Raw genomic sequence first — 25,622 nt, 5'->3', positions numbered from 1 at the left:
CTATGTCTCAGAACGCGCTGACGCTACGTGATGACGTCATCACGCCCAGTGACACGGCCGCGCCAGACACGCTGGTACGGCACTTCCTACCTGCTGGATGACACGCACTTGGAGGTGTGTGATATAGGAGCGATCTAAATGGCTCCTTGACACGGAAGCTCCTTATATGGAGTTCCGGCCAGCTGATCAGGACAGAGGTAAGGCACTGGGGCTGCGCATTTGACTCATTATGCATTGGTGTTTTCAATGATTGGTGATTGTCACTGCTACTTATACTGGCTGGGAGCACTATTTCATTGTGGGTCAGTCCAGGATGAAGGCTGGATAAGCCGAAACGGGGCTCGTTGACTGCCACTTTACTGCTGTGGTGACTATGTTATTTTTACCCTGAACCCATGCCATACTTCATGCTATCAGTTGCAACCCCAGTATGTATCTGAATCACAATCTATGAAGTAAAAATCTTTTCTTGAAATTGGAGTGCTGCCTCATATATCCATCTGGGTATTAAGTTTTCCTATTAACTACAAGGCTGGCACCCATCTGTTGCTTTAAAGATCTCTATTGAGTGCGTATCCCACCAAGTTTTTCTCTATATATATATATATATATATATATATATATATATATATATATATATATTTATATATATATATATATATATATATATATATATATGAGGTGAAGTACCGCCACTGACCACTAGAGGCCACTTAAAAGTGAAAGCAATTTTTGCAGGGACACTGATCTGTATCAAACTTGTTTGATATGGAAAGAGGAAGCTGTGAAGACAGATATTGAAGATATGAGCAGATAAAGACTTGGGGTGGGGGCAGATTTTGTGGGCAAAAACTGTCACAGTTCAAAGTGGAAGAAAAAACTGTCACAGCTCAAAGTGAAAGTACAGAAGTCATTTTGATGGGCTTTAACTAGTAGCAAATATAAATGTACATACGGATCGATGCATAAGAACTCCTGTGTGTGTGTGAGCAGTCCAAAATAGTACAATTTGCTACCCAAAAATATCCTTAGGCCCAAAAATGCACCATTCTCCTAGTACATACTGCACATCTCAAAATGAATTAGATGAACAACAACCAACCCATGTAAGGCATGTCTCGGAATTGCTAAGAAAGTAGCCAATACATTATTGACACACAGACATAGATGACAAGCAACGTTATCCAGTCGACTTGTGAAATGGGTGGCCTGCTTCTTTCCAACTTGCCATCACCACCGGCAGTGATCGTGGCTTTGTAGATTGAGGTGTGGGCTATGTATTGACCAAGATCCTTCTTACAGACCTCTCGGATTATCAGGGTGTGGCTGGTGTCTCTCTCACGGCCCAGTGGGCGATCATCTGTACAAGGCTTCTTGTCCTTTCTGTACCTAAACAAGAAAGTTAGTATTCATGTGAGCTCATTACTTCAATAAAATATGACAGACTGTGCTTTAATTAGGGAGAAAATATACATTAGTACATTAAAATTAATTTTGAGATAGGGCCACATATTCTGAGGAGTGTGTACGGCAATCATGCAAAATGTGATGTCAAATGTTTGGTCTAAGTATGGGGGGGGGGGGTGGTGTTTCAGACGTTTTTTGCAACTATATTTTTTGCAACCTAATGAACAAGACCAATTCATATTATATATGGTCAATGCATTTTGTGGCGACCAATCCTGTCCCTCACCATATAACTGACCTTAATGATGAAATATAAACATAACTTAAAATAAAAAAAAAAGATTCTCAATAACAAAGTTTTGGCCTACGGGTGCCATGGAGAAAACTCTGATACTCTATCTACAGTATCTATAGGTAAGCTGCTGTTAGACTCAAGATACTAAGCATGTAATAGAAATCCTAATAGAGAACTAACCAATACCTCCTCTACGTTGCAGTGTCCCTGCCCACTATATAGGAAATTCCCTTTGGTGACACATAGACATCACCAGGATTACCCTGCGGCTAAATGTGGAAGTGCTTCGCTCATAATGCAGCTGGACAAGTCCACTGTTATTTCTGCCTTACATTGTGTGAAAGATACAGAGCCTCTAGTCTGTCCTTTGGTGAGACAGTTAAGAATGCAGTATTAGGTTAGCATGTCGACAGTTGGTATCATGTCAACACTAGAATGTCAACATGGTTTAACATGTCGATAGGTACCATGCTGACAACCTCAGAATGCCAACACTTACTGTAGGTTTAGGCTGCTGGGTGTGTTAGTGTTAAGCACTACACAGAGGTTATGGTTAGGCTGTGAGGAGGAGATGTTAGGGTTAGGCACTACACATAGGATAGGGTTAAGCTGTGAGGAGGAGATGTTAGGGTTAGGCACTACACATAGGATAGGGTTAGGCTGTGAGGAGGAGATGTTAGGGTTAGGCACTACACATAGGATAGGGTTAGGCTGTGAGGAGGAGAGGTTAGGGTTAGGCACTACACATACAGTAGGTTAGGGTTAGGCTGTGAGGAGGAGAGGTTAGGGTTAGGCACTACACAGAGGTTATGGTTAGGCTGTGAGGGGGAGAAGTTAGGGTTAGGCACTACACAGAGGTTATTGTTAGGCTGTGAGGGGGAGAAGTTAGGGTTAGGCACTACACAGAGGTTATGGTTAGGCTGTGAGGGGGAGAAGTTAGGGTTAGGCACTACACAGAGGTTAGGGTTAGGCACTACACATAGGATAGGGTTAGGCTGTGAGGAGGAGGAGAGGTTAGGGTTAGGCACTACACATACAGTAGGTTAGGGTTAGGCTGTGAGGAGAGGTTAGGGTTAGGCACTACACAGAGGTTATGGTTAGGCTGTGAGGGGGAGAAGTTAGGGTTAGGCACTACACAGAGGTTATGGTTAGGCTGTGAGGAGGAGATGTTAGGGTTAGGCACTACACAGAGGTTAGGGTTAGGCACTACACATACAGTAGGTTAGGGTTAGGCTGTGAGGAGGAGAGGTTAGGGTTAGGCACTACACATACAGTAGGTTAGGGTTAGGCTGTGAGGAGGAGAGGTTAGGGTTAGGCACTACACAGAGGTTATGGTTAGGCTGTGAGGGGGAGAAGTTAGGGTTAGGCACTACACAGAGGTTATTGTTAGGCTGTGAGGGGGAGAAGTTAGGGTTAGGCACTACACAGAGGTTATGGTTAGGCTGTGAGGGGGAGAAGTTAGGGTTAGGCACTACACAGAGGTTAGGGTTAGGCACTACACATAGGATAGGGTTAGGCTGTGAGGAGGAGGAGAGGTTAGGGTTAGGCACTACACATACAGTAGGTTAGGGTTAGGCTGTGAGGAGAGGTTAGGGTTAGGCACTACACAGAGGTTATGGTTAGGCTGTGAGGGGGAGAAGTTAGGGTTAGGCACTACACAGAGGTTATGGTTAGGCTGTGAGGAGGAGATGTTAGGGTTAGGCACTACACAGAGGTTAGGGTTAGGCACTACACATACAGTAGGTTAGGGTTAGGCTGTGAGGAGGAGAGGTTAGGGTTAGGCACTACACATACAGTAGGTTAGGGTTAGGCTGTGAGGAGGAGAGGTTAGGGTTAGGCACTACACAGAGGTTATGGTTAGGCTGTGAGGGGGAGAAGTTAGGGTTAGGCACTACACAGAGGTTATTGTTAGGCTGTGAGGGGGAGAAGTTAGGGTTAGGCACTACACAGAGGTTATGGTTAGGCTGTGAGGGGGAGAAGTTAGGGTTAGGCACTACACAGAGGTTAGGGTTAGGCACTACACATAGGATAGGGTTAGGCTGTGAGGAGGAGGAGAGGTTAGGGTTAGGCACTACACATACAGTAGGTTAGGGTTAGGCTGTGAGGAGAGGTTAGGGTTAGGCACTACACAGAGGTTATGGTTAGGCTGTGAGGGGGAGAAGTTAGGGTTAGGCACTACACAGAGGTTATGGTTAGGCTGTGAGGAGGAGATGTTAGGGTTAGGCACTACACAGAGGTTAGGGTTAGGCACTACACATACAGTAGGTTAGGGTTAGGCTGTGAGGAGGAGAGGTTAGGGTTAGGCACTACACATACAGTAGGTTAGGGTTAGGCTGTGAGGAGGAGAGGTTAGGGTTAGGCACTACACAGAGGTTATGGTTAGGCTGTGAGGGGGAGAAGTTAGGGTTAGGCACTACACAGAGGTTAGGGTTATGCTGTGAGGGGGAGATGTTAGGGTCAGGTACTACACAGAGGTTAGGGTTAGACTGTTAGGGGGAGATGTTAGGGTTAGGTACTACACAGAGGTTAGGGTTAGACTGTTAGGGGGAGATGTTAGGGTCAGGCAATACACAGAGGTTAGGGTTAGGCAGTGAGAGGGAGAGGTTAGGGTTAGGCTGTGAGGAGGGGAGGTTAGGGTCAGGCTGTGATGAGAGATTAGGTCATTTACTACACAGATGTAAGGGTTAGGCTGTGAGGAGGAGAGGATAGAGTTAGGCACTACACAGAGGTTAGAGTTAGGCTGTGAGGAGAGGTTAGGGTCAGGCACTACTCATAGGTCAGGGTTAGGCTGTGAGGAGGAGAGGTTAGGGTCAGGCACTACACATAGGTCAGGGGTAGGCTGTGAGGAGGAGAGGTTAGGGTCAGGCACTACACAGAGGTCAGGTTAGGCTGTGAGGAGGAGAGGAGAGGTTAGGGTCAGGCACTACACATAGGTCAGGGGTAGGCTGTGAGGAGGAGAGGTTAGGGTCAGGCACTACACATAGGTCAGGGGTAGGCTGTGAGGAGGAGAGGTTAGGGTTAGGCACTACACATAGGTCAGGGGTAGGCTGTGAGGAGGAGAGGTTAGTGTCAGGCACTACACATACAGTAGGTTAGGGTTTAGCTGTGAGGAGGAGAGGTTAGGGTCAGGCACTACTCATAGGTCAGGGTTAGGCTGTGAGGAGGAGAGGTTAGGGTCAGGCACTACACATAGGTTAGGGTTAGGCTGTGAGGAGGAGAGGTTAGGGTCAGGCACTACACATAGGTTAGGGTTAGGCTGTGAGGAGGAGAGGTTAGGGTCAGGCACTACACATAGGTTAGGGTTAGGCTGTGAGGAGGAGAGGTTAGGGTTAGGACTACACATAGGTCAGGGGTAGGCTGTGAGGAGGAGAGGTTAGGGTTAGGACTACACATAGGTCAGGGGTAGGCTGTGAGGAGGAGAGGTTAGGGTTAGGCACTACACATAGGTCAGGGGTAGGCTGTGAGGAGGAGAGGTTAGGGTCAGGCGCTACACATAGGTTAGGGTTAGGCACTAGGGGTATAGTTAGGGTAGGAATAAGATTTAGGAGGAGAGTACTTACTAGAACACTGCTTGTCAGATGTCTCCTTCAAAACTGCTCCTAATGTGACCGCCGAGTCGCCACTGACGCTGGGACCAGGTTGGTGACTGCTGGATCCCAAGGCATGTTATGACGACATTCTAACATGTTAACTTGTCATACATGTCAACACCATGAATGTTGACATGGTCATTGTCAGCATGCTAAACATGTCAAAAAATTGACCATGCCAACATTCCCATGTGACTTTATGAATGTCGATATGAGGACTGTCGACATACCACACCCATAAATGCATTATCTCCCCATAGTTGATTTAAGTTACTAAGGATCCAGCAACCTGATCACACTCTTACTGTACAAAATATTTCAATGCAACTCTTATATTCCAATGGGTTCATAAATAGAACATTTTATTTGGTTTGTTCCACTTGAGTTATGGCATCTATTATTTTGCCACCACCTTATGACTGTGGCAGGGCTGATCTTGCTTTGATGTTAACAGAATGTCTAGCGACCTGTCCTTTCCCTTCTATAGATAGTGACTGCCAGTATTCTAGAACTGTCAGCAAATCAGAGGGATGGGACAGATGCCCAGGAACATGACACCGGAAGACTCCGCCCCTTTTCTTATGCAAATACCGTGCATTATTTATTTTTAATGCTGGAATATAATCACCTCTGACCCCCTTGTGTATTCTGTCCCGTCACATCTGCACCATACTCTATAATTACCATATGTATAATTGCAATTGCTTAAACATGGATATAGACTTGTATTTCACTGTCTTTGTTTTCTACTTTTGATTAGTGATTTGGAACAAACTGTTACCGTGGTATTTATGTTTACGATGCACTATTGAGTCACAGAGAGCCTGATTCAGACTTGCTCACTAGGTTGCGTTTATTCGGAGCACACACACCCCGCCGGCCGGATCCTCTCACTACGTTTCGCTGTTTGTGGCAGAAAAATAGCCCAATACTTACTTTTCTGCCGCACGGTTTTCGCCAAATTGGGGCGGAATGCCTGTGGGTACTTGAGTTCTAAAACGGCGCCCACTAAGTTATTTGCTTAGTGGGCTATTCTGCGTAGGGAAATCACACTGCATCGCACGGGCCATTTTAGTACCGTGCGATGTGATGCGATTTTTTTCATGTAATTTTTTCACTGCTCTGTGTGCCCCAGGGTATCGCTCGGTGGCAAGCTGCGCTCGCCACACTATATAAAATCAACTCCACGCCGACGTGGATAGTGGGGTATGAAAAGTTTGGAAGACGCGTTCCGCCGACCCTCGCCATGCTTCGGGGTGGCGTGGATAGTGGGGGGGGGGGGGTGCGGAAAACCTCTTTTCAGGACATACAATGAATCATTGTATAGGTAATGTAATGGCGTCGCACACATGCGATTTTGCGGGGGGTGCAATGCAATGCGATACCCTTGGCAACACAGAACATTGAATAGCATCGCATCGCATGCCGCTATAGTGGCCCATGCGATGCAACGCAATGCGATTTCCCTACATAAGTGTACGTAGGAAATCTGGGCACCGTTCTAGGAAACAAGTACCTGCCTGTGTCCCATGGTGCCCATCCAGTGTTCCTATGGGCGCGCCCACTGTTTTTGTGGGCATGCACATGAAACGCCAGGTGTCCACCACGGAACGTGAAAGGCATTCGCTGCGTGGGTTTTGCACATGTGTATTAGCGCCTTTGTGCATGCACACACCCCCAACCATACGAGACAGGGAACGTCAGCTTGTCACGGGTGGCTTTTAGGGGTGTGATTGTCAGCAAACTGATGCTACTTTCACATCGCAAAATTAGAGTTTGAATCGGGACTTTAAAACGGGTCAGTCCCGACACAAACCTTCATTTTGGGATGTTCACATCCCCACAGCGAAGCGGCAATAATGCCGGTCTACTGATGTCATCCGGGGAGCGGCGGGTAGTCAGCGTGTCATCGGGGGCAGGGGAGGAGGCAGTGCTTAGAGCTCATGCTGCTTCAAGCGCTGCCTCCTCCATAGTATGAATGGGAAACGGGTCACTCGACCCGTTTACCCGTTCATACTGCACAGCAACACGGCAACAAACTGGTAAGAACTCTGCTTTTTTTACCGGTTCATATTGCCGTGTTACAACCCGTTTAAGGGACGCGGTAACCCTTTTCACATCGCACTAATTACCGGGTCAAAATGGCTTGTACCCGGTAATTAGTTGCGATGTGAAAGAGGTATAAGGCAGATATCTTAAACTGGAGACTACATCAAAGAGAGCATATCTTAGATTACTAAAGGCCCATACACACTGGGCAATTTTGAGCTTAAAACAGCTCAGTTTTGCCATTTGTACAGGCCAGCCATGAGTGGTGAGCACTTATGCGCGCTGCCGCATCATCTCCAGCCTTGGACACTCATCTGCTGGTATTACCAGCAGATGAGCAACGAGGTGGACAGCTTTCCATAGCATCGTGCTATGGAAAGCCCTCAACCCCTGCCAAAATAGCTTGGACTGGGAAAAATTCCTCAGTGTGTATGCACTAAGCGATTTTCAGCCCATCAATTTTCCACATCATTACTGTCCATACACGCTGGGCAAAATCACCCAGTGTGTATGCATCTTAATTTAGTAATCCAATTTTCATATTGTGAAATTGTGTACATTTGGGTTTATGAAGTAATGAAAATGCACACAGGGCCGTAACCAAGGGTGTATGACCAGTGCCACTGTACAGGGCACATGGCTTTGTGGGTGGCACCATCACCAACCCACAGCCCCTGCTTCTGGGTGCCTGGAAAGCACGGCTCTGACTGTTCTTTACAGTAGTAAGGTTGATTTGTTACAATCATCAATGGTCAGCCGATACATATATGTTGTATAAACTATAAATACTGTATGCCCACACTTGCATGACCATCTTGGCCCAATGGACCACTGCTTATGTCTGCAGCAAACAAAATTATTACAAACAACTGTTTCAAAAACAGATTTTATTAAAAATATGTGGATCAAATACCAAAGTCTGATTATTCTCAAAACTTTGTAAATGTTAATTATTATTACAGGTACTATGTTAGTAACCGTCCCACCGCTACATAATGGTATCTTGGTTCTGAAAATGGGCTTGTAAAAAAACTGACCAATGACAGTGAATCACCGTAGGTTGCAAAAACCAACAGAACGAGTTAACACCAAAAAAACAAAACGACTTCATACAGTGTAAATAATCAAATCATGCAGAGAAAACGAAAAGTCCATTGAATTGTTCAGCTGAAATCACTTTTCTACCCTGCCGACAACCCTTGTCCTGTATACTGCAAATGTTAACATGTCGTATGGGCTGATCGTTTTTAAGTATGAATATTAGAGTTAAATGACATTGTGGAATGTAGTGTTAGATATGAATAATTCAGTAGAAACTGATAATATGGGTTTGAGCTGCTGGAAATGACAGCTAAATGCTGAATTACAGTAGGGATACAGTGGTCTTCACACTGACCCTCAGGGAACCTCGCATGGACCAAGAATTAAGGCCCTTATTCTGATCGGTGCGGCCCGATCAGAATATGCGGCCGCAACCGTGCAGGCGAATCCCCGCCTTCCATACGGATCGCCACCTGCCGTCCGTATGCGGATATGTGGCGATCCGCATGAAATTGGACGGGGATACGCCTCCTCCATGGTGGGAGCAGCCCCTGCATTCGATGGTCGCCGAACATCGAATGCAGGGCCGCACGCTCCACCAGGTCCCGCAACACAAGACCACACGGACACTTGTCCGTGTGAAATCATGTATAGAGGCGGGCAGCTGACATCCGGCGATGTCAGATGCCCGCCCCGTACACACGCGTCACGGCCTCATTACCATGCATACGCCCCGCGTTTGCATGGGAACGCCCATGAAACGGGGGGCGTATGCATAGGGTAATGAGGCTAAGTAGCCCCTCACGCCCCTCTACACCCCCTGTGCGGCGTATAAAGAATCCGTGCGGCGAAATCGCCTGCACATGCGCAGAGTGACCTCTGCACATGCGCAGACGATCAACATCGGCGGTCCGTCCGCATGCGGGAATTTCCGCACCGATCAGAATAAGGGCCTAAGATGGGATTATACCTCTGAAAATAAATATGTGGACCCAAATGAAACGGGATATGGTCAGAAGAGTCAACGAGGTTAGAAGATTGACACAAGCATTACGTTGACAATGGGAAGGTCAACAGTAAAAAGACTACGTGTGTTTTTCACAATTTTTTTGAGCCGACATGTGACGACAGGCGGTATTTCATACCGTAACACCCACTGCGGTGTGATGGGAGAATAAAATAGTGTGCCGAGCGTAGCAAGGCACCGTTCCCGAAGAAGAGCGAGCGCAGTAAACCATGCGAGGGGACGTGGTACACTTTGACAATGTCCATGTTGACTACGTCAACACTTTTGGTACAAAAAAAGTGAAAAACCCCTTGGTGACATTTTGACTGTCGACCTTCCCATTGTCGACCTAATCCTTGTGTTGACCTTAGCCATGTCGACCTTCAGTGGGCGACCCAATGCATGTCAACCTAAATTGGGTCGACCCAATGACCCATACTCAATGTAACAGCTTGCATTTTGCGGGCACTGGTGCAAGTTCAGCAACATAGCAGCAATAGGTTTAGGGAAATATTTATCACAATCCAATGCGTTTGTGAGGCCCTTGACTCATCTGAGGCAGAGGGTCCCTATTTGGGAGAGTTTGGGATATAGTATCCCATAGGCCACTATAGGATGACACCATATGGAAACGGCGTTATCATGGAGCTTGGTAACCCACATAGAAACCTGCTGTCAGAATTGGAGGGACCAATGCAGATATCACAGATAAAGGGGTCTAGTCATCAATCAGTGAAATAAGTGGAGAAGTGAGCCAATCAGTTGCTATGATTGTTTTTATATAATGTGTTTGATAGATGTAACATCAAAGCTGATTGGTTGCCATGGGCAACTTTTCCAATGGCTCACTTGTCTTCTCTTTTCACTGCTCCATGAATAGACCCCACGGCAGGGGTGGCCAAAACGGTCCTCAAGATCTACCAACGGTTCACATTTTCCAAATCACCGAGCTGGTGCACAGCTGCAGTCATTACTGTCACATTTCCCAGACTCCCTAGCTGGTGCACAGGTGCAGTCATTATTAAATGTCACATTTCCCAGACTCCCTAGCTGGTGCCCAGCCGTAGGCATTACTAACTGTCACATTTCCCAGACTCCCTAGCTGGTGCCCAGCTGTAGTCATTACTAACTGTCACATTTCCCAGACTCCCTAGCTGGTGCACAGCTGCAGTCATTACTGTCACATTTCCCAGACTCCCTAGCTGGTGCACAGGTGCAGTCATTATTAAATGTCACATTTCCCAGACTCCCTAGCTGGTGCCCAGCCGTAGGCATTACTAACTGTCACATTTCCCAGACTCCCTAGCTGGTGCCCAGCTGTAGTCATTACTAACTGTCACATTTCCCAGACTCCCTAGCTGGTGCCCAGCTGTAGTCATTACTAACTGTCACATTTCCCAGACTCCCTAGCTGGTCCCTAGCTGTAATCATTACTGTCACATTTCCCAGACTCCCTAGCTGGTGCACAGGTGCAGTCATTATTAAATGTCACATTTCCCAGACTCCCTAGCTGGTGCCCAGCCATAGGCATTACTAACTGTCACATTTCCCAGACTCCCTAGCTGGTGCCCAGCTGTAGTCATTACTAACTGTCACATTTCCCAGACTCCCTAGCTGGTGCCCAGCTGTAGTCCTTACTAACTGTCACATTTCCCAGATCACCAAGCTGGTGCCCAACTGAAGTCATTACTAACTGTCACATTTCCCAGACTCCCTAGCTGGTGCCCAGCTGTAGTCATTACTAACTGTCACATTTCTCAATTACTAACTGTCACATTTCTCAGACTCCCTAGCTGGTGCCCAGCTGTAGTCATTACTAACATAGATCCACATGAGACACATGAACTGTTGGTAGATCTTGAGGACAGGTTTGGCCACCCTGCCCTACAGTATCTGCTGTAATCCCTCCATAGTCTATACGGGGAGCTTTAAGATTTATGGATATCCCTCGAAAACTACTTTTTTGGGGAATAACTGCAAATGGTACTTGTTTCCTATCTGGGCGCCCAGGTTTTCTACGTACGGCACCGTACTGAAATCGGATCGCATCGCATCGTACACATACACGATATTGAACGATGCGATGCGATGCGATGCGATGCGATCCGATTTCCCATAGGAAACAATGTTAAATGGCTCAATTTAGCCAAATTATCATAGGAACAATAGTAAATGGGCCAAAAACACCCCTGAACATTGAAATGTCCCCCCAAAAGTAGTTGACGCCACCCCGCCATCAACGTGAACCCGAAGCGTGGCGAGCGCAGCGAGCCCGCGAGGGGCGGCGGTACGCGTCCTCCGACCTTTTCATGCCCTACTATCCACTAGGGCGTGGAGTGAGAATAGAATAGTGTGGCGAGCGCAGCGAGCCACCGAGCCCGAAGCGTGGCGAGCGCAGCGAGCCCCGCGAGGGGACGCGGATACCTTCACAGTTATACGCGTCCCCTCGCGGGCTTCCCAGGTGTCCATGGCGACGCGGACACCTGGGAAGCCCGCAAAGGGACGCGTTTACCTGTGAAGGTATCCGCGTCCCCTCGCGGGGCTCGCTGCGCTCGCCACGCTTCGGGCTCGGTGGCTCGCTGCGCTCGCCACACTATTCTATTCTCACTCCACGCCCTAGTGGATAGTAGGGCATGAAAAGGTCGGAGGACGCGTACCGCCGCCCCTCGCGGGCTCGCTGCGCTCGCCACGCTTCGGGTTCACGTTGATGGCGGGGTGGCGTCAACTACTTTTGGGGGGACATTTCAATGTTCAGGGGTGTTTTTGGCCCATTTACTATTGTTCCTATGATAATTTGGCTAAATTGAGCCATTTAACATTGTTTCCTATGGGAAATCGAATCGGATCGCATCGCATCGCATCGCATCGTTCAATATCGTGTATGTGTACGATGCGATGCGATCAGATTTCACTACGGAGAATAGCATGGTGCTCAATTAACTTAGTGGGCGCCCAGATAGGAAACAAGTACCCTGCAAATATTGGGTCTGATTCAGCTTTCTAAGCAAAGCAAAAAATCCTACGAATGGATAAAACCATGTGGACAACAGTTGGGGCATATGTAACGTGCAGAGAAGATTAAAATTAGGGTGGGATGTGTTTAAACTGATATTTAAATTGAAGTGTTAGTATTTACCCTGCACAGAAAAAATAACTCACCCTAATCTAAATATTTAGTAGATAGTATTGTGTAAAAATTGGAATGAAAAAAAAAATCTAATTTTAAAGTTGCTAGCAGTCTTTCACGAGAATTGACTAGCGTTTGTGAAGTTTGCCATCAGTACTGAGTGTCACTGCTACAGTGCTGCACAGCTTAACTTGAATTGAGTTTCATGCTGGGGACAGGTCATTTTTGCAGAGGTGCTAAGATCTGCTGGGGACAGGTCATGTTGCAGATGTACTAAGATCTGCTGGGGACAGGTCATGTTGCAGAGGTGCTAAGATCTGCTGGGGACAGGTCATGTTGCAGATGTACTAAGATCTGCTGGGGACAGGTCATGTTGCAGTTGTACTAAGATCTGCTGGGGACAGGTCATGTTGCAGAGGTGCTAAGATCTGCTGGGGACAGGTCATGTTGCCGAGGTGCTAAGATCTGATGGGGACAGGTCATGTTGCAGTTGTACTAAGATCTGCTGGGGACAGGTCATGTTGCAGTTGTACTAAGATCTGCTGGGGACAGGTCATGTTGCAGATGTACTAAAATCTGCTGGGGACAGGTCATGTTGCAGTTGTACTAAGATCTGCTGGGGACAGGTCATGTTGCAGAGGTGCTAAGATCTGATGGGGACAGGTCATGTTGCAGAGGTGCTAAGATCTGATGGGGACAGGTCATGTTGCAGTTGTACTAAGATCTGCTGGGGACAGGTCATGTTGCAGTTGTACTAAGATCTGCTGGGGACAGGTCATGTTGCAGAGGTGCTAAGATCTGATGGGGACAGGTCATGTTGCAGAGGTGCTAAGATCTGATGGGGACAGGTCATGTTGCAGAGGTGCTAAGATCTGATGGGGACAGGTCATGTTGCAGAGGTGCTAAGATCTGCTGGGGACAGGTCATGTTGCAGAGGTGCTAAGATCTGATGGGGACAGGTCATGTTGCAGAGGTGCTAAGATCTGATGGGGACAGGTCATGTTGCAGAGGTGCTAAGATCTGATGGGGACAGGTCATGTTGCAGAGGTGCTAAGATCTGATGGGGACAGGTCATGTTGCAGAGGTGCTAAGATCTGATGGGGACAGGTCATGTTGCAGAGGTGCTAAGATCTGATGGGGACAGGTCATGTTGCAGAGGTGCTAAGATCTGCTGGGGACAGGTCATGTTGCAGAGGTGCTAAGATCTGATGGGGACAGGTCATGTTGCAGAGGTACTAAGATCTGATGGGGACAGGTCATGTTGCAGAGGTGCTAAGATCTGATGGGGACAGGTCATGTTGCAGAGGTGCTAAGATCTGATGGGGACAGGTCATGTTGCAGAGGTGCTAAGATCTGATGGGGACAGGTCATGTTGCAGAGGTGCTAAGATCTGATGGGGACAGGTCATGTTGCAGAGGTGCTAAGATCTGATGGGGACAGGTCATGTTGCAGAGGTGCTAAGATCTGATGGGGACAGGTCATGTTGCAGAGGTGCTAAGATCTGATGGGGACAGGTCATGTTGCAGAGGTGCTAAGATCTGATGGGGACAGGTCATGTTGCAGATGTGCTAAGATCTGATGGGGACAGGTCATGTTGCAGAGGTGCTAAGATCTGATGGGGACAGGTCATGTTGCAGAGGTGCTAAGACCTGCTGGGGAAAGTTCATTTTTTTCAGAGGTGCTAAGATCTGCTGGGGACAGGTCATGTTGCAGAGGTGCTAAGATCTGATGGGGACAGGTCATGTTGCAGAGGTGCTAAGATCTGATGGGGACAGGTCATGTTGCAGAGGTGCTAAGATCTGATGGGGACAGGTCATGTTGCAGAGGTGCTAAGATCTGATGGGGACAGGTCATGTTGCAGAGGTGCTAAGATCTGATGGGGACAGGTCATGTTGCAGAGGTGCTAAGACCTGCTGGGGAAAGTTCATTTTTTTCAGAGGTGCTAAGATCTGATGGGGACAGGTCATGTTGCAGAGGTGCTAGGATCTGATGGGGACAGGTCATGTTACACAGGTGATAAGATCTTCTGGGGACAGGTCATGTTACACAGGTGATAAGATCTGATGGGGACAGGTCATGTTGCAGAGGTGCTAAGATCTGCTGGGGAAAGTTCATTTTTTTCAGAGGTGCTGAGATCATCTGGGGACACATAATTTTGCAGAGGTGCTAAGATCTGCTGAGGACAGGTCATGTTGCAGTTGTACTAAGATCTGCTGGGGACAGGTCATGTTGCAGAGGTGCTAAGATCTGATGGGGACAGGTCATGTTGCAGAGGTGCTAAGATCTGATGGGGACAGGTCATGTTGCAGTTGTACTAAGATCTGCTGGGGACAGGTCATGTTGCAGAGGTGCTAAGATCTGATGGGGACAGGTCATGTTGCAGAGGTGCTAAGATCTGATGGGGACAGGTCATGTTGCAGAGGTGCTAAGATCTGATGGGGACAGGTCATGTTGCAGAGGTGCTAAGATCTGCTGGGGACAGGTCATGTTGCAGAGGTGCTAAGATCTGATGGGGACAGGTCATGTTGCAGAGGTACTAAGATCTGATGGGGACAGGTCATGTTGCAGAGGTGCTAAGATCTGATGGGGACAGGTCATGTTGCAGAGGTGCTAAGATCTGATGGGGACAGGTCATGTTGCAGAGGTGCTAAGATCTGATGGGGACAGGTCATGTTGCAGAGGTGCTAAGACCTGCTGGGGAAAGTTCATTTTTTTCAGAGGTGCTAAGATCTGATGGGGACAGGTCATGTTGCAGAGGTGCTAGGATCTGATGGGGACAGGTCATGTTACACAGGTGATAAGATCTTCTGGGGACAGGTCATGTTACACAGGTGCTAAGATCTGATGGGGACAGGTCATGTTGCAGAGGTGCTAAGATCTGATGGGGACAGGTCATGTTGCAGAGGTGCTAAGATCTGCTGGGGAAAGTTCATTTTTTTCAGAGGTGCTGAGATCATCTGGGGACACATAATTTTGCAGAGGTGCTAAGATCTGATGGGGACAGGTCATGTTGCAGAGGTGCTAAGACCTGCTGGGGACAGGTCATGTTGCAGAGGTGCTAAGATCTGCTGGGGACAGGTCATGTTGCAGTTGTACTAAGATCTGATGGGGACAGGTCATGTTGCAGAGGTGCTAAGATCTGATGGGGACAGGTCATGTTGCAGAGGTGCTAAGATCTGCTGGGGACAGGTCATGTTGCAGAGGTGCTAAGATCTGATGGGGACAGGTCATGTTGCAGAGGTACTAAGATCTGATGGGGACAGGTCATGTTGCAGAGGTGCTAAGATCTGATGGGGACAGGTCATGTTGCAGAGGTGCTAAGATCTGATGGGGACAGGTCATGTTGCAGAGGTGCTAAGACCTGCTGGGGAAAGTTCATTTTTTTCAGAGGTGCTAAGATCTGATGGGGACAGGTCATGTTGCAGAGGTGCTAGGATCTGATGGGGACAGGTCATGTTACACAGGTGATAAGATCTTCTGGGGACAGGTCATGTTACACAGGTGATAAGATCTGATGGGGACAGGTCATGTTGCAGAGGTGCTAAGATCTGATGGGGACAGGTCATGTTGCAGAGGTGCTAAGATCTGCTGGGGAAAGTTCATTTTTTTCAGAGGTGCTGAGATCATCTGGGGACACATAATTTTGCAGAGGTGCTAAGATCTGATGGGGACAGGTCATGTTGCAGAGGTGCTAAGACCTGCTGGGGACAGGTCATGTTGCAGAGGTGCTAAGATCTGCTGGGGACAGGTCATGTTGCAGTTGTACTAAGATCTGATGGGGACAGGTCATGTTGCAGAGGTGCTAAGATCTGATGGGGACAGGTCATGTTGTAGAGGTGCTAAGATCTGCTGGGGACAGGTCATGTTGCAGATGTACTAAGATCTGCTGAGGACAGGTCATGTTTGTGTGGTTGTGCGACGGATCACATGCATAATGTCATTACAATGGCATAAGGTTGACCCTTGGAGTAGACGTGCTGCATGTCTGAGCCGTTGGCTCTCATTGTGGTTGTGAGCAGATCATATGTCTCCAGGACCTTCATACGATCAGGTTGTATGCAGGTCATCATAATGTATGGCCAGCTTAGCAAAGTAAGCACCTCTGCAACATGACCTGTCCCCAGCAGATCTTATCACCTGTGCAACATGACCTGTCCCCAGCAGATCTTAGCACAACTGCAACATGACCTGTCCCCAGCAGATCTTAAGGTGCCCACACACTAGAACGATTTTTGGGCCGATTTCCGATATAAATCGTCCGATATATCGTCCGATGTTTGCCGATAATCAGTCGAAAATCGACCCGATGTGCGCTCCCGTGGATCTTTAGCTGAATCTTCTGATCTTACGTGCTGCACGAAAGATCAGAAGATTTAACAAAAGATCCATAGGAACGCACACGGGATCTTAAGAAAAATCTTTGGTAAAGATGTGCGCTTGCCTGAAATCTTTTGTCCAGGACAGACAAAAGATTTCAAGGCTAATTTATGCGCACATCTTACGATCGCAGATCTTTCTAGTGTGTGGGCACCTTAAGATCTGCTGGGGACAGGTCATGTCGCAGAGGTGCTAAGATCTGCTGGGGACAGGTCATGTTGCAGAGGTGCTAAGATCTGCTGGGGACAGGTCATGTTGCAGAGGTGCTAAGATCTGCTGGGGACAGGTCATGTTGCAGTTGTACTAAGATCTGCTGGGGACAGGTCATGTTGCAGAGGTGCTAAGATCTGCTGGGGACAGGTCATGTTGCAGAGGTGCTAAGATCTGCTGGGGACAGGTCATGTTGCAGAGGTGCTAAGATCTGCTGGGGACAGGTCATGTTGCAGTTGTACTAAGATCTGATGGGGACAGGTCATGTTGCAGAGGTGCTAAGATCTGATGGGGACAGGTCATGTTGCAGAGGTGCTAAGATCTGCTGGGGACAGGTCATGTTGCAGAGGTGCTAAGATCTGATGGGGACAGGTCATGTTGCAGAGGTACTAAGATCTGATGAGGACAGGTCATGTTGCAGAGGTGCTAAGATCTGATGGGGACAGGTCATGTTGCAGAGGTGCTAAGATCTGATGGGGACAGGTCATGTTGCAGAGGTGCTAAGACCTGCTGGGGAAAGTTCATTTTTTTCAGAGGTGCTAAGATCTGATGGGGACAGGTCATGTTGCAGAGGTGCTAGGATCTGATGGGGACAGGTCATGTTACACAGGTGATAAGATCTTCTGGGGACAGGTCATGTTACACAGGTGATAAGATCTGATGGGGACAGGTCATGTTGCAGAGGTGCTAAGATCTGATGGGGACAGGTCATGTTGCAGTTGTACTAAGATCTGCTGGGGACAGGTCATGTTGCAGTTGTACTAAGATCTGATGGGGACAGGTCATGTTGCAGAGATGCTAAGATCTGATGGGGACAGGTCATGTTGCAGAGGTGCTAAGATCTGCTGGGGACAGGTCATGTTGCAGAGGTGCTAAGATCTGATGGGGACAGGTCATGTTGCAGAGGTACTAAGATCTGATGGGGACAGGTCATGTTGCAGAGGTGCTAAGATCTGATGGGGACAGGTCATGTTGCAGAGGTGCTAAGATCTGATGGGGACAGGTCATGTTGCAGAGGTGCTAAGACCTGCTGGGGAAAGTTCATTTTTTTCAGAGGTGCTAAGATCTGATGGGGACAGGTCATGTTGCAGAGGTGCTAGGATCTGATGGGGACAGGTCATGTTACACAGGTGATAAGATCTTCTGGGGACAGGTCATGTTACACAGGTGATAAGATCTGATGGGGACAGGTCATGTTGCAGAGGTGCTAAGATCTGATGGGGACAGGTCATGTTGCAGAGGTGCTAAGATCTGCTGGGGAAAGTTCATTTTTTTCAGAGGTGCTGAGATCATCTGGGGACACATAATTTTGCAGAGGTGCTAAGATCTGATGGGGACAGGTCATGTTGCAGAGGTGCTAAGACCTGCTGGGGACAGGTCATGTTGCAGAGGTGCTAAGATCTGCTGGGGACAGGTCATGTTGCAGTTGTACTAAGATCTGATGGGGACAGGTCATGTTGCAGAGGTGCTAAGATCTGATGGGGACAGGTCATGTTGTAGAGGTGCTAAGATCTGCTGGGGACAGGTCATGTTGCAGATGTACTAAGATCTGCTGAGGACAGGTCATGTTCGTGTGGTTGTGCGACGGATCACATGCATAATGTCATTACAATGGCATAAGGTTGACCCTTGGAGTAGACGTGCTGCATGTCTGAGCCGTTGGCTCTCATTGTGGTTGTGAGCAGATCATATGTCTCCAGGACCTTCATACGATCAGGTTGTATGCAGGTCATCATAATGTATGGCCAGCTTAGCAAAGTAAGCACCTCTGCAACATGACCTGTCCCCAGCAGATCTTATCACCTGTGCAACATGACCTGTCCCCAGCAGATCTTAGCACAACTGCAACATGACCTGTCCCCAGCAGATCTTAAGGTGCCCACACACTAGAACGATTTTTGGGCCGATTTCCGATATAAATCGTCCGATATATCGTCCGATGTTTGCCGATAATCAGTCGAAAATCGACCCGATGTGCGCTCCCGTGGATCTTTAGCTGAATCTTCTGATCTTACGTGCTGCACGAAAGATCAGAAGATTTAACAAAAGATCCATAGGAACGCACACGGGATCTTAAGAAAAATCTTTGGTAAAGATGTGCGCTTGCCTGAAATCTTTTGTCCAGGACAGACAAAAGATTTCAAGGCTAATTTATGCGCACATCTTACGATCGCAGATCTTTCTAGTGTGTGGGCACCTTAAGATCTGCTGGGGACAGGTCATGTCGCAGAGGTGCTAAGATCTGCTGGGGACAGGTCATGTTGCAGAGGTGCTAAGATCTGCTGGGGACAGGTCATGTTGCAGAGGTGCTAAGATCTGCTGGGGACAGGTCATGTTGCAGTTGTACTAAGATCTGCTGGGGACAGGTCATGTTGCAGAGGTGCTAAGATCTGCTGGGGACAGGTCATGTTGCAGAGGTGCTAAGATCTGCTGGGGACAGGTCATGTTGCAGAGGTGCTAAGATCTGCTGGGGACAGGTCATGTTGCAGTTGTACTAAGATCTGATGGGGACAGGTCATGTTGCAGAGGTGCTAAGATCTGATGGGGACAGGTCATGTTGCAGAGGTGCTAAGATCTGCTGGGGACAGGTCATGTTGCAGAGGTGCTAAGATCTGATGGGGACAGGTCATGTTGCAGAGGTACTAAGATCTGATGAGGACAGGTCATGTTGCAGAGGTGCTAAGATCTGATGGGGACAGGTCATGTTGCAGAGGTGCTAAGATCTGATGGGGACAGGTCATGTTGCAGAGGTGCTAAGACCTGCTGGGGAAAGTTCATTTTTTTCAGAGGTGCTAAGATCTGATGGGGACAGGTCATGTTGCAGAGGTGCTAGGATCTGATGGGGACAGGTCATGTTACACAGGTGATAAGATCTTCTGGGGACAGGTCATGTTACACAGGTGATAAGATCTGATGGGGACAGGTCATGTTGCAGAGGTGCTAAGATCTGATGGGGACAGGTCATGTTGCAGAGGTGCTAAGATCTGCTGGGGAAAGTTCATTTTTTTCAGAGGTGCTGAGATCATCTGGGGACACATAATTTTGCAGAGGTGCTAAGATCTGATGGGGACAGGTCATGTTGCAGAGGTGCTAAGACCTGCTGGGGACAGGTCATGTTGCAGAGGTGCTAAGATCTGCTGGGGACAGGTCATGTTGCAGTTGTACTAAGATCTGATGGGGACAGGTCATGTTGCAGAGGTGCTAAGATCTGATGGGGACAGGTCATGTTGTAGAGGTGCTAAGATCTGCTGGGGACAGGTCATGTTGCAGATGTACTAAGATCTGCTGAGGACAGGTCATGTTCGTGTGGTTGTGCGACGGATCACATGCATAATGTCATTACAATGGCATAAGGTTGACCCTTGGAGTAGACGTGCTGCATGTCTGAGCCGTTGGCTCTCATTGTGGTTGTGAGCAGATCATATGTCTCCAGGACCTTCATACGATCAGGTTGTATGCAGGTCATCATAATGTATGGCCAGCTTAGCAAAGTAAGCACCTCTGCAACATGACCTGTCCCCAGCAGATCTTATCACCTGTGCAACATGACCTGTCCCCAGCAGATCTTAGCACAACTGCAACATGACCTGTCCCCAGCAGATCTTAAGGTGCCCACACACTAGAACGATTTTTGGGCCGATTTCCGATATAAATCGTCCGATATATCGTCCGATGTTTGCCGATAATCAGTCGAAAATCGACCCGATGTGCGCTCCCGTGGATCTTTAGCTGAATCTTCTGATCTTACGTGCTGCACGAAAGATCAGAAGATTTAACAAAAGATCCATAGGAACGCACACGGGATCTTAAGAAAAATCTTTGGTAAAGATGTGCGCTTGCCTGAAATCTTTTGTCCAGGACAGACAAAAGATTTCAAGGCTAATTTATGCGCACATCTTACGATCGCAGATCTTTCTAGTGTGTGGGCACCTTAAGATCTGCTGGGGACAGGTCATGTCGCAGAGGTGCTAAGATCTGCTGGGGACAGGTCATGTTGCAGAGGTGCTAAGATCTGCTGGGGACAGGTCATGTTGCAGTTGTACTAAGATCTGCTGGGGACAGGTCATGTTGCAGAGGTGCTAAGATCTGCTGGGGACAGGTCATGTTGCAGAGGTGCTAAGATCTGCTGGGGACAGGTCATGTTGCAGAGGTGCTAAGATCTGCTGGGGACAGGTCATGTTGCAGAGGTGCTAAGATCTGCTGGGGACAGGTCATGTTGCAATGGTGCTAAGATCTGCTGAGGACAGGTCATGTTGCAGAGGTGCTAAGATCTGCTGGGGACAGGTCATGTTGCAATGGTGCTAAGATCTGCTGAGGACAGGTCATGTTGCAGAGGTGCTAAGATCTGCTGGGGACAGGTCATGTTGCAGTTGTACTAAGATCTGCTGGGGACAGGTCATGCTGCAGAGGTGCTAAGATCTGCTGGGGATATGTCATGTTGCAGAGGTGCTAAGATCTGCTGGGGACAGGTCATGTTGCAGAGGTGCTAAGATCTGCTGGGGACAGGTCATGTTGCAGAGGTGCTAAGATCTGCTGGGGACAGGTCATGTTGCAATGGTGCTAAGATCTGCTGAGGACAGGTCATGTTGCAGAGGTGCTAAGATCTGCTGGGGACAGGTCATGTTGCAGTTGTACTAAGATCTGCTGGGGACAGGTCATGCTGCAGAGGTGCTAAGATCTGCTGGGGATATGTCATGTTGCAGAGGTGCTAAGATCTGCTGGGGACAGGTCATGTTGCAGAGGTGCTAAGATCTGCTGGGGACAGGTCATGTTGCAGAGGTGCTAAGATCTGCTGGGGACAGGTCATGTTGCAGTTGTACTAAGATCTGCTGGGGACAGGTCATGTTGCAGTTGTACTAAGATCTGCTGGGGACAGGTCATGTTGCAGAGGTGCTAAGATCTGCTGGGGACAGGGCATGCTGCAGAGATACTAAAAGATGTCAACGTACTGTACAATTGTTTTGTTCCACTTTTATTCAACCGTTCTTTGGGACAATGGCTGGGAGGACTACAATCTACTCAACCAATTGTGTGATGTGGTTTAAGTGGTGGGAGGAACAGAAGGAGATTGGGGGGGGGGGGGGGATAGGGGAAGCAGAAGATTGATGGGAGAAGTAAGGGGTGACAGGTTAAAGCAATGGAAGGATATAATATTAATGTTTTAAGATGGGGTATAGGGACTGAAATAATAGTGGAAGATGGGGTAAAGGGACTGGAGGAATAGGGGGAGATCGGGGAGAGATACTGAAGCATAATAGAGGGAGATGGGGCAGAGAGACTAGGATAATAGGGGGAGAAGAGAGACTAGCATAATAGGGGGAGATGGGGCAGAGAGACTGGAGTAATGGGGCAGATGGGGCAGATGGACTGGAGTAATAGGGGGAGATGGGGCAGAGGGACTGGAGTAATAGGGGAAGATGGGGCAGAGGGACTGGAGTAATAGGGGTAGATGGGGCAGAAGGACTGGAGTAATAGGGGGAGATGGGGCAGAGGGACTGGAGTAATAGGGGAAGATGGGGCAGAGGGACTGGAGTAATGGGGCAGATGGAGCAGAAGGACTGGAGTAATAGGGGGAGATGGGGCAGAGGGACTGGAGTAATAGGGGGAGATGGGGCAGAGGGACTGGAGTAATAGGGGGAGATGGGGCAGAGGGACTGGAGTAATAGGGGTAAATGGGGCAGAAGGACTGGAATAATAGGGGGAGATGGGGCAGAAGGACTTGAGTAATAGGGGGAGATGGGGCAGAGGGACTGGAGTAATAGGTGGAGATGGGGCAGAAGGACTGAAGTAATAGGGAGAGATGGGGCAGAGGGACTGGAGTAATAGGGGGAGATGGGGCAGAGAGACTGGAGTAACAGGGTGAGATGGGGCAGAAGGACTGAAGTAATAGGGGGAGATGGGGCAGAAGGACTGGAGTAATAGGGGGAGATGGGACAGAAGGACTGGAATAATAGGGGGAGATGGGGCAGAGAGACTGGAGTAACAGGGTAAGATGGGGCAGAAGGACTGAAGTAATAGGGGGAGATGGGACAGAAGGACTGGAGTAATAGGGGGAGATGGGGCAGAGAGACTGGAGTAACAGGGTGAGATGGGGCAGAAGGACTGAAGTAATAGGGGGAGATGGGGCAGAGAGACTGGAGTAACAGGGTGAGATGGGGCAGAGGGACTAAAGTAATAGGTGGAGATGGGGCAGAAGGACTGAAGTAATAGGGGGAGATGGGACAGAAGGACTGGAGTAATAGGGGGAGATGGGGCAGAGAGACTGGAAGAATAGGGGAAGATGGGGTATAGGGACTGGAGTAACAGGGTGAGATGGGGCAGAGGGACTGGAAGAACAGGGGAAGATGGGGTATAGGGACTGGAGTAACAGGGTGAGATGGGGCAGAGGGACTGGCAGAATAGGGGGAGTCGGGAATAGGAGAGAAAACCTTCTGCACAAGGCACAGTTACAAGCGACCTGGCTACATGTTTTGCATAAAATGTTATAGTTGTATAATTTCTGTTCATCCAACCACCATAACGTGCGGACTGGCGTATTTCTACAGGGCTCAGCTGTTCATTAGAAGTTCCCTGAGACCTGGATTCGGAAGAACCCCGATGATGAAGTTACAGTTACACACACAACACCTCTATTCTATAATCATATTAGTGCACACAAAATAAGAATATAAAAATAACTATATTTTATCTTCATTATAAGCTACCCACCATGTTAGTGTAGGCTCTGGGTATCCCGTTACTTCTACTTCCAGAGTCACTGGGGAGCCTTCCTTAACAGTGACGTTGGGTGGGAGCTTGGAGAAGGCAGGGCCCTGGCCTACCAGGCTAACGCTGCTGTGTTTTTCTGAAACACTTCTAATGGCTTCTTGGGTAACCGTATGCCTCTGGCAGCTTTTGGCAGGGTCTGATTGAAACACGAGACCAGAGAATTCATCTGAGGCAGCATGCAGCCTATCTTTAGTTCTAGCCGTGTTATCAGAGGCATGCAATTGTTCTGTTTTTTCCGTGCTCTCATAAACAGAACAGCTCTGCAAACGGGACTCATGCACCTCGTTCAGCATACGGTAGTTGGGTTTTGCTTTGGCCGGAGACGTGCTTAAGGCATAGCGGGTTTCGTTGACTACGGTGGACTGATGCGAAAAAGGAGATTCTGTTTTGTATCCAACAGGGGGAGAACAGAATTGGTCAATATAACTAGAAGTATTTTCCCTTTTGCTACTTGATGTGTCAGTGTAAGCCGCGGCAGGTGTTAGGAAACCAGAACCGTCCGTCACCCTCTTGCCGCTGGCGTTTATGTGCATCTGCAAGCTGTACGAGCTGACATGCATGCTATGGGAGCTGTAACGGTTCTGCTCGTCCTGCTCTGTTTCGGACTGAGGGTGATTGGATTCGGGAGTCTCAGCAAGCGGAGGCAAGGAGATGTCATCCGGTGAGATGCACTCGTATTCGTCACCAGATGCAGCTTCTTCTGCTAGCAATTCAGGCTGCAAGTCGGCATCTGCCGGTATATTACCATCTTTTGCGGACAGCTCTCTCTCGTCGCTTAGGGAGGTTTCTGGTGCTTTCGGCGGCTCCTTGGAGGAAAGAATTACAGTTTAACCAAAAATATGTTACTTTTACAAGTTACAATAATAAGTAGGAGGTGCCATGTCCCATGTGTACTGCAGGTGGGGCAGATGTAACATGTATAGAGAGAGTTAAATTTGGGTGGCGTGTGCAGAAACTGAAATCTAAATGACAGTGTAAAAATAATGCAGCCAGTATTTACCCTGCACAGAAACAAAATAACTCACACAAATCTAACTCCCTTTTCTTCCACAACCCATTAGGCCAGTGGTTCCCAAACTGTGCGCCTAGGCTCCCTGGAGTGCCTCGGAGCACTTTCAGGGGTGCCTCAGGTTGGTGGTCCAGAACCAATTCAAATTATTTATGGTCAATGAAATAGGAAAAATCAGTGCTTGTGGCTTCAAATAATAAAATATGTGGGTAAACAGAAATGAATCATGTTCTTCACCACATAACTGGAACTAAGGATAATTTATTGAATGTAATATTGTTTTCTGCAATTCTCAGTAACAAACTGTTTGCCTAGGGCTGCCTTGAAAAATATTCTTATACTGTAGGGTGCCGTGATTCAAAAAGTTTGGGAACCACTGCATTAGGCACTTGTACCACACTATCTCCCTCATCTTCAACTCTCCCCTTCACACAGTTGGGCTAGCGGCTTTGTTGGTAAAGGTGCCCATCCACTACTGTGAGGTATTGCATCAGATACCCCACCAACTTAACTGGCAGCTCCCAGATGGCTGGATTGCATACGATGTGCACGGATCGGAATCAGAGACAAAAAAACACATCTGATTTGACACTCTTCATTCGATTTCTCTGCCCGATCCGTCAAAATCATATGAAAAATCGGACTAGTGGATGGGCACCTTAATAGTGCTGGTGGCTGCCAATCTGAAGCCATACCTTAAAACAGAAGTGTGACCATGTCCATCACCACAACATATGAATCTA

At 48.1% G+C, this 25,622-nt stretch overlaps 1 protein-coding gene across 1 annotated transcript in view; it reads right to left on the bottom strand.

Moving 5' to 3' along the window:
- Positions 1 to 687: 687 nt before the first annotated feature.
- CCDC141 (coiled-coil domain containing 141) overlaps positions 688 to 25,622 on the bottom strand; it is a 143,521-nt gene continuing 118,586 nt past the window's right edge. Inside the window, exons 22-23 of the mRNA XM_083154708.1 lie at positions 23,811 to 24,676; positions 688 to 1,389 (exon numbers count right to left, since the gene is read on the bottom strand). Of these exons, the coding sequence (XP_083010834.1) occupies positions 1,128 to 1,389; positions 23,811 to 24,676 (1,128 nt within the window). The 3' untranslated portion in view covers positions 688 to 1,127. The remainder of the gene's footprint in view (positions 1,390 to 23,810; positions 24,677 to 25,622) is intronic.

This window comes from Crinia signifera, chromosome 7, assembly GCF_055691185.1.
Source record: "Crinia signifera chromosome 7, ASM5569118v1, whole genome shotgun sequence".
NCBI lineage: Eukaryota > Metazoa > Chordata > Amphibia > Anura > Myobatrachidae > Crinia > Crinia signifera.
The sequence above is the reverse complement of the archived record's forward strand: the minus strand, read 5'-3'. Positions and strand labels throughout refer to the sequence as shown.